This window comes from Pyxicephalus adspersus, chromosome 6 (assembly GCF_032062135.1).
Source record: "Pyxicephalus adspersus chromosome 6, UCB_Pads_2.0, whole genome shotgun sequence".
In the NCBI taxonomy this organism is placed as follows: domain Eukaryota; kingdom Metazoa; phylum Chordata; class Amphibia; order Anura; family Pyxicephalidae; genus Pyxicephalus; species Pyxicephalus adspersus.
The window spans coordinates 86,988,048-87,002,133 of NC_092863.1; the positions used below are offsets into that span (position 1 = coordinate 86,988,048).

Sequence of the window (14,086 nt, forward strand, 5' to 3'; positions counted from 1 at the left end):
TGTAGTCTTACCACAAGTCCTGTCCTAGAGTGACAGGAGTAATATATATGCAATACAGTGAACATACAGTATGTGAACGTTGTCATGCTAGGCCAGACACTGTGAAGAAGGAAAAAAAAAAAAGAAAACCTAGATCTGGGATACAAAAGCAGATCCACTGCCAATATTTCACATTTGATGTGTACACATTCAGGTGTCCTACACAAAGACCCTTATTGAATAAAGCTCTCCAAGGCTGGATAAACTTTTACCAGCGAAACTGCGTGGCACAGCAAACTTAGAATGAATTTCCTAAAAGCCATTTGCTATTTGTTAAAAAAATGTTTTTGTTCCTGGACCAGATACATTCCAGGTTTGCTGGATCACCCAGCTTCACTGATGAAAGTGTATCCTCTCCAGCCTTGGGGAGCTTTAATAAATCAGGCCCAAAGTCCCGACCTACTGACCACATTTCAAGCCTGGTCTTTCCTCCAACATCTGTATCTGACCTCACTCATATAAATTTTGACAGCCATATTAGGGTTCACAGTTTTTAAATCAGATATCTAATAAGTTTATTTAGAATGAAGGTCAGGTTTTAACAAATGTTTCCATCCGTAGAGTGCTGTTCTATCCCAAAATGTGTATGTAGATGTGAACCTTAAACAAAGTGGGACAAAAAGTACAAAGTCTCATATCACATGACCACACTGGACAGAAAATACAGATGCATTATTCATCAGCATGTCTGTTAGATGAAGTCCTAAAAACATTTACTTACCTCAGAAACCGATTTATGTTCCCATAGCAACTTCTGTGTTGTTTGCCATCTCAGCAGCACGTGCCAGCGTGTCAGCCGTTAACGCCTCTTCTAGTTTCCGCCGAACGTTTTGAACTCTTTCCTCCTGTTTCCTAAAAGATATGCAGAAATGTCAGAAACAAAAGTGCCAGAAATGCTGCAGGACTGAGGTAAGCAGATGGAATTTCTGCAGGCAAAATATATACCTCAAACAAGATATAACAAAAGTCACAAGATTTAGGTATTTATTGTTTTAGGAGGGATACAAAATAATGCAACAAAAGTGGTGATACCCTCTTGGGTTTACAAGAATGGCTGGACAGTCATATCAACACTGAGGCAGGCAAATCAGCTCAAAAATATGTATTTCAATTGTGTATTTATACTACAAATAAACTAAATAAGTTTGATACAGCAGTGAGTAGGAAATTATTGCAATTTTTTTTTTATTTTAATACAAAAAAACTTCCAACATTTTTCAGTCCTTTGTCACATATTACTACTGCTGATCCCCTGCAGCCACCTACTCTCTACATGTGTTCGTTCAGCACTTGCTGCACATTGTATCTCCGGGTGATTTTCCTAAAAGTGATAACACAGGACAATGTATCTGCAATTTGCTATACCACAGCCTCTTGTAGACTTTACTTTTAGTTCTCAATCAGGCAGGACATTACTGCAAGGAGGGACAAGTGTTCGCCCTCTGCAATAATCCCCTGATCTCTGTACAAAACTGTCCAAAACCTGACAATCCCAGCTTCCCCTGTGCAGGAGTAATGTCATCTGTCATATGTCACCCTGGCCCAGCCAATTAAGATGGCTGAAGATCCTATTCAGGGAGACAAGAAGAAAGAAGAATGCAATGGAACAGAATAGGTGAGTATTGCAGGTTTGGTTTCACTTTCAGGGTGTAACAGGGTGACAATGTAGGAGAAACAATGGGAGACATGAAGAGAGTGTTGTCATCATATACCAAAAATGTGCTGGTACAAAGACTTTGTTGCAGGATCACTTTTTAATGACATTGGCAAATTTAAAAATAATGAAAATGACTTTTGGAGTGGAAATATTAGAAATGACATCACCAAAGTAATCTTATACTTTATTGATTGGCTTGCATACATTAACGGTGCAATTGCAACCAAACTATTTTTTTAAAGTCTGGCTGTGTTCCTTGACTTTCTGATCATTGTGGTGATTATAATAGAAGCCACCAATAAAAGTCTGACACGCACTATAACCCCCATATAAAAAAGCATCTTTGCAGATTTTGTGTCACCTTCTATCTTGATGTCACCCTTCCACTGTTTAACCATTCAACAGAGCTTGAAATTCACTTTATTGCAATAAAAACTGTAAATAGAAACTTTCTTTCAGAAGACTAATCCAAGGCAAGATATTGTGAAGGTGATTGAGAGACGAGCCTCGGCCATTCCCCTGATATATTGGAGCTCTGGAGCAGACCCAGAGAGTGCAGGAACTGTTAAGATGCACACATCAGTCACTCACAAAATTTAAACTTGTGAACTGAAGCTCCAGGGAGCAGCCTGGATTCTTGGCAATGCGAGAGAAGCACAAAACGGCGCCTTCAAGAGAGATTTGTAGTGCTGGCCAAACCCCATTAACTTATTGATTAAATGACTTGCCTGCATTAAATACTAATGAGCACACGCTTCTCTGTAAACCACTGACACACAATGTGCAGTGTGATACATGAACGCTACAAACTCCAATTCGGAAATGGAGCAGAACAATGCGAGATAAGGAGATATGCGTTTGATAACTATAGGGTCCATTTACGAAACCGCAAAAATATCAGCGCACATTATTTTTCACAGTACTGCTTGTCTAAAAAGTTATCCCAGTCCAAAGCTCTGCTTGGCAATGACTCAAATATGTGCTTCCCCATTGTAGGGAAACAAGACAGGGTTCACCTAAAATGACCTTGTTAATTTAACTAATATTGAACCCAAAATAAAATTTTTCCTGTAAAAGAAAAAAAAATCTTATGTTATACAATGGCCATATAACTGAATGTTGACTGCAGAGAACTTGGCATCTGAAGCCCCTGGAAACTGGTACTTTAGATCAGCATTTCTCAACCAGGGTCCCTACACTGGTTACTAGGGGTTCCTCGAGCAAAGAACAATTTGTGACTCTCAGGTCAGTTACCACTTACACCAATGATCTTTTTGTGTGTAATTTTTCCCACTGGCCAACAAAGCAAGAAACATTCTTCCCAATGGCCACCAGGCTGATGTACCATGGGCACATCATAAATATTAGCAGGGGTTCCCTAAAAACTGGTGTTTATTTCAAAGGTTACCCCCTGTTAAAAAGTTGAGAAAAGTGGCTTCAATCTCCTGCACTAAATTGTTTTACTTTAACTTTATTGCATCCTGCAGCCTTGGCAAGCACAGTGGGAGGACCAGGACAGCAGACACCATAAATTTTGATTTCTCAAAAAACTTCAGGCAGTGATCTGAACGGTAGGTAGTGTACGTAAACATTTACTAATTCTTTACAGGAAAGATCATAACCAGGCTTCAGTATTAGTATCAGTCATATAAAGAAACAACCTGAATAAATGATATAAAGGTACCTCCCATGTACACCATCTCATGTATCACCAGCACATCTCCTCCCTGGGTAAATCTGCAGGTGACACCCGGGGTATTCCCCCATGGCTCCTATAATATTTAAGATATGGCTGCATTGGCTGTAAAGAATATAATTTTCATATACAAAGATTGAAACATACTGGTTGTTCCTACTTCCTGCTTCAAGTTCACATTTTTAAATTCCAACTACAGGAGTATTAATTCTCCATCTACAAAGGCAGTAGGCACAATGGTTTCATTTAGCCCAGAATCAAATTACAAATTCCTTCCTATATCAATATGATGACTTCCAAATAGAATCAGAAGCTATGTAATAAAACTAAGATAACATCATTTCCAGATAATACCTGTACTAGGCAATGTACTAATCTGACAGAGCATTTGAGGTTTATCAAATACCGCCAGGAACAGATCAAAACATTTTTTTCCATATTTTGACATAAACATCCATTTCACATTTAGCTTTGACGGGTATTACATTTTAAAGGAAACGTGTGGCAGCGACTAAATTTGAATTGGTATCATCCTTTCATGAAACCCTGTACAACAGAAAGGGAAAGGTTTGAGCAGTGCTAGGGACCAAGCAGGTGTTCAGGATTTATATAGGGCCTACATATTACACAGCCCTGTACATTAAATAGGGGTTGCAAATAACAGACAGATACAGACAGTAACACAGGAGGAGAGGACCCTGCTCAGAAAAGCTTACAATCTAAGAGGTGGGGGAAGTAGCAGTACCGTGGGTTTAACCCTGGGGTTGTTGTGCCACCCGCAGTTTAACGTCCAGTGGTCATCTGTTTCATACAGCCGAATTGAGGTTTGCTGCTATTCAATGTTTTGAGGTAGTTGATGTATAAAAGGAAGCAACCATGACCATTTTCAACCGCTTTCCAACAGCTGCATTTAAAGATGGTTGGATTTACGTCAATGGAAGTGGCTGGTGGCTAGAAGTGGCTGGTATGTCAGTATGTTTAGCAACTGAAGCCAGAATCCACCACAACCAGCTGCACAAAGCTGTTCACAACCACTCTTATTAAGTTGAATGGGAGCAGTTGAAACTAATCAGTTAACCACTTCCCATATTGCATTACATCAGTGGACCCGAATTATTAAAGTTCCACAAGACTGGAGAAGATAGACTGTCATGAAATACCCTGGGAGATCCAGCAAATCTGGAATGTTTTTTTTAAATCAATTGGCAAATGTTTTCAATGGGCCGGATCAATTCAAGGTTTGCTGGTTCTCCCCTATTAGTCTATCTTCTCCAGTCTTAGAGAGCTTTATTAAATCAGGCTCTGTGTACTTAGCCGCCTGCCTGAACTGGGCTTTTATTGGAATTTTGTTTTATTATTATTATTATTATTATTATTATTAACTACATACCTAGAATTCATAGAGGTCTAATATATCTGAGGTAAGTCCTGTGATGTGCCACCCTGATGTCTCAGAGATTGGTTGCTGCCCACAATAAAAGTTTCCTGCAATGTGCACTTTTCAGGAAGAATCTTTTGTGAAGTTTTGCTGGGAGCAGAGAACATCTACTTTTACCGGAATAATATCTCTTTATTTAGATGACAACTGGGAGACTTTTTTCTTTCAACCCAAAAGCATTTTTACAACCTTTTTATTGTCCTCTCGGCTCATTGGACATAAAACTTTTCAGTTCCATCGAGTTTATAAGTAATATAGTCAGAATCTGTGCATTCAAGCAGAATAAATCTGCCACCTTTGGTACACAAAAACAACTGATGGAACAGGGGGAGGAATGCCCCAGAGATTCTTTACACAAAGCTCTGGATGCACAAGACTTATCGCGGAACATAACGGCCTGCTCAGAAGAACAGAGCGCACACATAAAAGACATCTGCTTCTAAAAATATTATACAGGGCCGAGTGGGCTTACGGCACCAAACACAACTTTCCACAGAAGCAATTTCGGAGAATGGGATTTCACTCTGTATTGGAGTATATGGAGTACAGCATCCGGCTCTGGTGTTGTTGGGGCAATTATCTCCTGGAGGGAGTCCATCACAAGTCCATGGATGGTTGTGGCCCATGTGCTGCATTTTGCTGCCTGTTAACTGCTCATGCGTGTACTGAACCATTTGGCTCAGTTCATTCCGTGTGACCTGTCCCTTAGCAGACTCTTAATGTGTGTCAGAAACTCCTGCCAAGTACCTTATATTACTGCTGTATGAATCCAACCTAAATGTTCCCTTCAAGCTAGTGAAAGCCCAATCATTAAAATCTACTTTTAACATGGTATTCTAGTGGAAAAAGTTGTTTTCAATTTTTCCACCTTCCAATGGCCATTGGGCTGACAATTGTTTTCCAAGTTTGCTTCTGTGTTGTCACCCTGTCATACACACCACTGATGCAGACTACAAGCAGCTCTGCTGACATACATTAGGCAGGCATGTTCCATTCTGTCAGTATCCAGAAACTGGTTTAGAGTGCCATTGACTCCCCATAGCCTCCAGTATACCATTTACTCTTTTATAGATATGTATTATATTGCTGAAACTACCCAACCCCCCCACTTGTTAACTGGGCAGTATAGAAGCTGCAGCAAACTGATTAAGTAATACCACTGCTCACTTTGCTCTCTCCTGCACATTTATGGCTCCTAGTCAAGTTTAGGTACTTTCATTACTTACATTTAACTACAAGAGGACCACTGCAAGGATATAACCTTTAAAGCTGTACTATAGCTTTGCACACCTCACCATATTCCCATTATGACGGGCCAAATAAAATCACAGATCCTTTCTCTTCTTCTCCAGCAGTGGTGATGGTCAGGCTTTACTCTAGCAGAGGGCAGCTCCAGATTGTCGGTAAATATTTTAAAAAATCCTTTACTTTACTTTACTTTAGGAAAATCCTAAAGTATGCATGGAGATTTGCGTATTTACCCAAAATGTGTTTAGTCTGCAGGGTTACCATTAGAGAACCTCTGTCAAAAACCCAATTAGGTCTTAACGTCCTTTGGAGCTAACATAGACAGCACTTTTGCTACAAACAGTATCTTCGGCCCTTTCTAAGTCATCTTCTTCTAGACTAGAGAACAATTATAACTTATTCTAAGGTGATGAGGAGAAGGGGGATATTCTGCAGTCCATGCAATAAATAAATATATTGTCAACACAGCTGGTGTACCTGATTTTGTCTTCAGCTTCCTGCATTGCTCTGAATTGCAAGGCTGTCTGGCTAACACAAGAAACAAGCTTTCAGCAGGAAGATACCCTTTTTTGTGTTCCTCTACTCCTATATTATGCAATCAGCAAACTAGGAAAGCACAATTTCATTCCTAAACAATGAAAGTGTTTCCCTCCTGGTTACCCAGTGTATCAAGAATGCATGGACTGGCAAAGTGGCCATACAGTACGAAAAATATTTTGGAAGGTAAAATGATTCAAATGCCTGACTGTGTACTATAATGAGAAATCACCTGTCCAGTGCAGAACACTTCATCCTTCTGTTTAGGTTTACATTCCATGTAAATGTTTCAGGCTGTATAACTTTCTATTCATATAGACCTTCAACAATACATAGGTCCAGTCTGCCATCTTGTGGCACAACTAGAGATGACATTGTATATTTGTAAAAAGTTGTATACAGTACAGAAGTTGCATTTCTTGTTACACCCTATTGGTGTATCTTGCACGTGCATATACAGTATTGAACTAAAAATTACAGGCCACAGAAAAAGGCCCTCAGCACAATGCCACCCCAACCTGTCCATCGCACACTCACCTGATGTCATCATCTGTGACCATAAAAGCTTTGCAGAGCGGCTGGGAAGTGTTCAGCCAAACGGACGGGTTTTTCTCCACGGCAGCAGACAGCTGTCCGGTGATTGGGGCAGAGCTGGTGTGCAATGCACTTGCAATGGCGGCAAGTAAAGTGTCCTCGTTATTTCCAGGACCAACACCTGTGGGGGAAACAAAATCCAATCAATGGCTACACTGGGCAGAATATTTGATTCCCTTTTAGCATTTTTGGGATTAGGTTTAAAAAGCGAAGAAAGATTCTGATTGGCTGCCATAGGAACAAGAATACATTTATTTAAGAAAAATGAACCCCACTTATCATCGAAAAGCAATAATGGTCAACCAATAAAACAAAAACCCATCTGCTTGACTTTTTAGAACAAAGGGATGAGAGCAGCGGTGTGTTACAATGTGCCAGAACTGGCTAATACCAGGGGTCCCAGACTCCAGGGAGACCAATGGGGATGCAGAGAAATTTATGTGTGTTGTAGGCCAATCTCGGCACTGCAAATCATTTTTTAGAGAGTGATTAGCTAGAGAAGATGTCATGTGCCCTTATTACATATCAGATAGTTTTTTTTTTTTTTATGCAATACAGATTTATTTGTCTTGAATCTAGTTGAGCCATCGTGCACATTACTTAATACTATAGTCAGGATTGTACAGTAATTTGAGTACCATTGGGGTCGCCTACTCTTATATTAGTGTGAGAAATCAGGGGAAACCTCTCCCAATACAAACATAAAGAGCAAAATATTTTCTTTTGCAGGCTGTTTATGTTTGTTTTGAGTTCTCAAGAGACAGAGTTCCTTTAAATAGAAGCCATTTACCTGACTGGTATTAATCTGGGTATCCACATGTACCTACTGGGCAGCTACTTTGTCTTAAGCAGCAATCAGAAACAGAGTTACCTTAAAAGCTTAAATGTAATTGGGTGCTGTGAAGGAAAGTACTTTTAGATCTCAGTAAGAACATGTTGACATGCAAGGCTTTCATGTTTAGATTTTTGGAAACTGCATTACTCAAACCCACAAATACTGGGTGAACATATAGCAGTTAATGCCAGCAGTGCTCAGGTAGAATCTAAGCCAGGAGTTCAGATATGTTAGGCTTCAGTACTGAAAACTAAGCTATAATGCAAGTGAAATGCCTGGCAAATATATATATATATATATATAAATAATATATATTTTTTTTTATCTGCTGCATTTAGGTACCATGTAAAGGTCCTGCCCCAATCCTGAACCTGTGATTGGACAATGAAAGAAGAAAAAGCAGTCTGACAAACTAATTTCTTCATTACTCTCGGCTCTCTCCCATCTGATTGCATCTGGCACTGCAGCACAACTGTTCCTTGTGCCGATTCCCCGACTAATTATGAGCTCTTTCTGTTACCAAGTCAGATTCTGGTCCCACAATGCTTGCGATTAAAAGGAAAAAAAAATATCCGCCTGGAGTTTAACTTTAAGGCTGTATCACATATTGAGAAAATCTACCTTCCCATGTTATTAGGGTGATAAAAAAAAATCTGGTGAAAAACAAAAGCACCTTACAGACACAACAATGTCAGGATCCCGTGGGTACAGAGTAATGATCTCTCTTTATAGGCATATAATTAGACTACAAGACAACCACAACAAACTCCACACTTGCAGTGGGTTGCAAACACAGTCTGAGGAAAAGGAATATCATTAATGATTTTCTGGAATTTCTCCTTCTATGCATATTTTTTTATTTCAACCAGTGAAGCACTGTTCACATATAAGATACTTCCCAAAGAAAAATATTATGAACATCTTGAGTGTTTTTAGGTTATGAGTGCCCTGGGGATGAAAACTGCATGACCTATCTCAATCAGCAGAATAGCTATGGGAAGAAGGCAGGACAGGAGGTAATAAGAGAAAGTTAGGGCTAACTAAGTGGTAATAATGGTTTACATATAAATACATTTTACATAAATAAGAAAAACGTTTGTGATTATTGCAATACCCAAAGGTTACACCTTTAAGTAGCTATTACTCATGATTTGTGAAGCTTATATGAGATTTTATAGTCCAGTGTCCAATATGTTTTGACTTTATAATATATGGCTTTTCTTTAGCCAATATTAGATACATATTACATACTGTATTTGGTAGGCCGAAACCTTTATAGTAACTTAACTGCTTGAACATTAGATAGATATAGATAGATATAAAGGACATAAGAATGCAGCTCTGTGACCATTAATACACCTATAAAATGTATTTTGTAAAGCAAGCAGTACCTGATTTTGACCTGGTTTTACTTCTCAAAATTCAAGTACAGTAGTCCCCCATTTATCGCGGGGGCTACGTTTCAAAACCACCTAGGATAAACCAAAATCTGCGATACACAGATGCCCAACTTTCCCCAACTGCATGAATAGCCAGCAGCGACTGTGATTGGCTGCTGTCTATTCGTGCAATCAGAATGCCCCATTCATTAAATACAAATAAATGGGGCATTCCAATTGGCCAGACTTGTTCCTCCTTTAATTCCCAGCATCACCACACCACGCATTCCAATACAACACCACGGGTTTGGGGAATACCATGATATAGAGGGGGATTACTGTACAATGTTCAGAAGATGAAGAAGAAACACAAGCAGCCAAACAGTGAATGTGCTAACAAGAAGCATGTTGATCAGATGAGAGTAGAGTGCGGAGCTCATCACTGTGTTGCTTCTTTTTCTTCACTATTCATTTACAGACTGAGGATAGGTCCATTCTAAATATCTGCATGGAGTTTGTATGTTCTCCCTGTGTCTGTGTGGGTTTCCTCCCACACCCCAAGAAACATGCAGTTAGGTTAATTGGCTTTCTCAAAAATGCTCTTAGACTATGTTAATGATATATGACTATAGTAGGGGCATTAGACTGTGAGCCCCTTTGAGGGACAGCTAGTGACATGACTATAGACTTTGTACAGCACTGCTTAATATGTCGGTGCTATATAAATACTGGCTAATAATAATAATATTGGTTGCCAACATTAAACTGGGAGACTGAGTAGTCCAGATTGAAGCATTTCCTGAGGTCATCCCCACATTTTTATGTTATATTTTTAAAAACCTGATTGAACACTCAGCTAAACATATTTCTGGTTCATAAAAACAAAAGGTGTTTAATATCAGTTTCTACATAATGCAGAGAAAGACCTTGGCCCTCTGGGTGAAAGCAGTGAAAACTTTGCAGAGGTCTGGCATTCCCTGTGTTCAGTCAGAGCTCTTCTATCTGTGTGATACATGAGCTTTACTCATTACAAAGTTATGGGTCTGGCTTCTTAGGCAGTGTGTAGGATCTCGGCAATGAGACCACTGCTTTACCAAAGAGAGCAAAGGATGGACCTTTGCTCTCTGTGTTTTTAACAGGTTTTTACATTTTTGCTGCTTTAAAAAGGAAACAAACTCTAAAACGATGAATGTCTTTGGCTCTAATGAACCTGAAATGTATTATCAAACTATTACTATTATTATTACTATATACCTGTGTTAAACTATGGGTTTAACTTTTTTAATGACCATTTGGCATTGTGAGTGAAGAATTATTTAGCATAATGGATTGGGTAGAAATGTTTTCACCAAAACATTGGATTTTCCTTTGTCATATTTTAATGACTTTACATGTTAAATGGGCAATGAAATTTGTAAATTGATGCAAATATTATTCAAATATCACTTTCTCAAATGTTTAATTATCCTTGCATAGGCTACCTAATATGTCCGGCTCGTACCTTGCAGGCCTTTAGGAAGTTCCATGGGTTTTATAACTTGTTCCGTGACATCCAACGCACTAAGTCCTTCTAGTCTTTTTTCCCAGAAGAGCTGAAACAACAATAAACAAGGTCTGAAAAATGCTTTATACAAAAAAATTGCAAAAAAAAATTGTGTTGAATTGCACCCTGAGTAAACTAACATTTCCAATAATGTTATACATGTTAATGCAATTTCACAAGTAATTGTAGATAATGTAAAACATAAAGCTTTCATTAAGATAACACCTGGTAACCTTATCATGACAATCCTTGTTAAGGCTCCTCCTGGTATAGAGTGACAACTCTTTGCCCCATCTCCCAATTCTGCATTGTCACCCATGCCACAGACTGTTCTACATTGTATGTAGTATTTCTACAAATATGTTCTACATTGTCTGAATCCAGGAATAAGCAAAGCCATGAAGCTGACACCAGAGCATGTACCCATCAGGTGGCTGGAGAAAATCAGAATTGTTGAAAAGTAAAAATAACTAAAAAGAGAACAATAAGAAAAATGTATTGCAAAAAAACCTTCAAATGTATTACACACTGGGCTTAAACAACCTATATATCATCCAGTTAGGGTTTATGTTTTACTTTAAAGCTATCTGGAAACATTCACTTGGCCTCCTGATATATGCTATGCTAGAATGTTCTGGGTTCCTGGTTTGCTGGATCAGTAATTTGCTTCCAAAACTGAAACAAAAGAACTAAATCAATAGTTCCCTGGTTCTCTGGCCTTCAGACCATATTAAGTCACAGATGAACAGACCAGCTATGTCTATGGCCACATCTCACCCAGGAAATATAATGCCCTAAAGGTGAACCTCACTAATCCCAGAGTTCAGACGACCTATTGCTATTTTGCTGCCTTGTCTCATTTGTGCTGTTTCTTACTTCTGCCTTAGCTAATTATATTCCTGCTGTACTACTTTGCTAATCTCTGTCTACAATCAGCATGTTTGCCTTCCACTATTCATTCCTCCTCTTACACAGCTGTTTCCTTTACTCAGGTGTTTTTATTTTCTCTACTCTGGTGGCTTTTGTACTTCTGTTCAAAATGCTTTATTCTCAGCTTCTTCACCCAACATGTACCCAACGTCTCCACTTTCTATTTGCTATGAACAAAACATCCAACACGTACAAGGGTGACTGCCAATTGTAACCCAGTGGACAATGGGCCTAATTTATTAAAACTCTCCAAGGGTGGAGAGGATACACTTTCATCGGTGAAGCTGGGTGAAGCAGCAAACCTGGAATGGATCTGGTCCAGGATTAAAATCATTTGCTAACAAACAGAAAAAGGCTTTTAAGAAATCTTTTAAAGGTTTGCTGGATCACCCAGCTTCACTGATGAAAGTGTATCCTCTCCAGCCTTGGAGAGCTTTAATAAATCAGGCCCAATGTGAGAACTGGTAAGGCCCGGAAGAAGAGGTTCAGACCTGCCTCGGGATTGTGCGATCCTGCACTGCTCCCTATGGCTAGCACCTTGCCAGCCACTCTAACACTCACACTGCAGCGCTATTTCCTAAAGAACTAGCATCTGTACATTTGACAGCTTGCACAAGTGAGTTGTACTAATATGGAACTGCCACAGGGAGGTGATACAATGCACCTGCAACTGGTCAGTACAGCAATTAGACACCTAGGGCTTTTGAATTATTTCCCTGTCAATTTGCTCATATTATTTGTTTATTTCCTATTCGTTTCCTATTGTGACAGCTGTGCACTTGAGGATTGGCCACTAGGTGGGACACAGGAGAGCGAGATACTTTATATTAGCAAGTGCTTACACAAGGACCATTATGGATGGCTGACCAAGTATTCTTACATGAAAACTTCTGATTAAAAACATTATGAAGCAACTTTTGAATTAATCTAAACATAATAAAACTTTAATAAAATTTAAAATTGTAGTGATTTGTTTTAGATCTACTTGAAGGGATAACTGTCAAAGTAACCTAAATGTTGGTCGGTAACTGCCTTCAGTGGCAAGACTCCCCCACTAATATTCACCATAAGAGAACACCATAAGCCACAAAGGTGACCGGTAGTGTTTGCTTTAAATGCAGCTTCCAGGTAAGTCAATGGCTGCTAATTGCCACTTAAAAACATGTATATGGCAGATAAAAAATGTTTCCATTCAGCTGCTCACTCTGCATGACCAGAACTATCACAGCACTGTCCAGTTACTAAGGATTTATTGGAACGATAATTACTATTTAATGAGCATAATATATATATATATATATATATATATATATATCCTTATGAACATATATATATATATCCTTATGAGCATAATATATATATACATCCTTATGAACACACTACCCTGGTGAAATTTTCTGCTAAACGGCCTCTACTCATCCCCTGAAGAAGCCAGTCGGGTGAAACACGTGGGTTTTTGAGCCATGCTTTCTCTGACATATTTAGGGATTATCTTGTCTGGAATAGGGTCAGACATCCCATGAAATTATTGGGACAGACCCAAATCTTGTAACCTACTGACTGCATACTACTTTGATTATACTGTTACCTTGATGTTTTTGCTTTATGATTAATACATTTTGAATTGCCGCAATGAAACCCCTACTCTCTTTCTTTCTTTCTCAGATAAAAATTGGCAATCAGTTACTGCATTCAGGTGCATAAAGCTTCTGGTCATCAGTTTAGGTTACCAATGCTTAGGTGATCAAATATTTAGAATCAGGCATTTTTGACATGACGTACCCCTTGTTAGGGGCTGTATAGCTGTTGTAACATGCAATAGGCAAGCGGTGTTATCAAAGTGACCTCCTATCGGTAATACTGAGCTGGCAGTGAACTTCCTCTTTCCACTTATCTGCAGCTGTGGTGAGATTACCACTCTGGCCCTGCCCTGCTTGCTGATTCCATAGCACCTTGTGATGTGCAGAGAGTAAGGAGGGAGCCCTTGAATCCCAGCATTCCTCTAACCCAGTCCATCGTCTGGGAAGATTATGACGCTAAGACTGTTACTAGGAGGAATAATGGAAGCTAGTTGTCTGGTTGCCTCTGGCTATACTGGAACGGAACAGATTTGGAAGCATTAATAGAAATTTAAGGAGAGCTTAGTGATGAGACGTTCCATGTTTCCCCACTACAAAATTACCATTTAAA

At 39.1% G+C, this 14,086-nt stretch overlaps 1 protein-coding gene across 2 annotated transcripts in view; it reads right to left on the minus strand.

Moving 5' to 3' along the window:
• The window catches only part of MBD2 (methyl-CpG binding domain protein 2), a 42,695-nt gene that overhangs the window by 2,508 nt on the left and 26,101 nt on the right, over positions 1-14,086 (minus strand). For both annotated transcript variants that reach the window (XM_072416474.1, XM_072416475.1), the window contains exons 4-6: positions 10,925-11,015; positions 7,153-7,330; positions 761-891 (exon numbers count right to left, since the gene is read on the minus strand). In XM_072416474.1, the coding sequence (XP_072272575.1) occupies positions 774-891; positions 7,153-7,330; positions 10,925-11,015 (387 nt within the window). In that variant the 3' untranslated portion in view covers positions 761-773. The remainder of the gene's footprint in view (positions 1-760; positions 892-7,152; positions 7,331-10,924; positions 11,016-14,086) is intronic.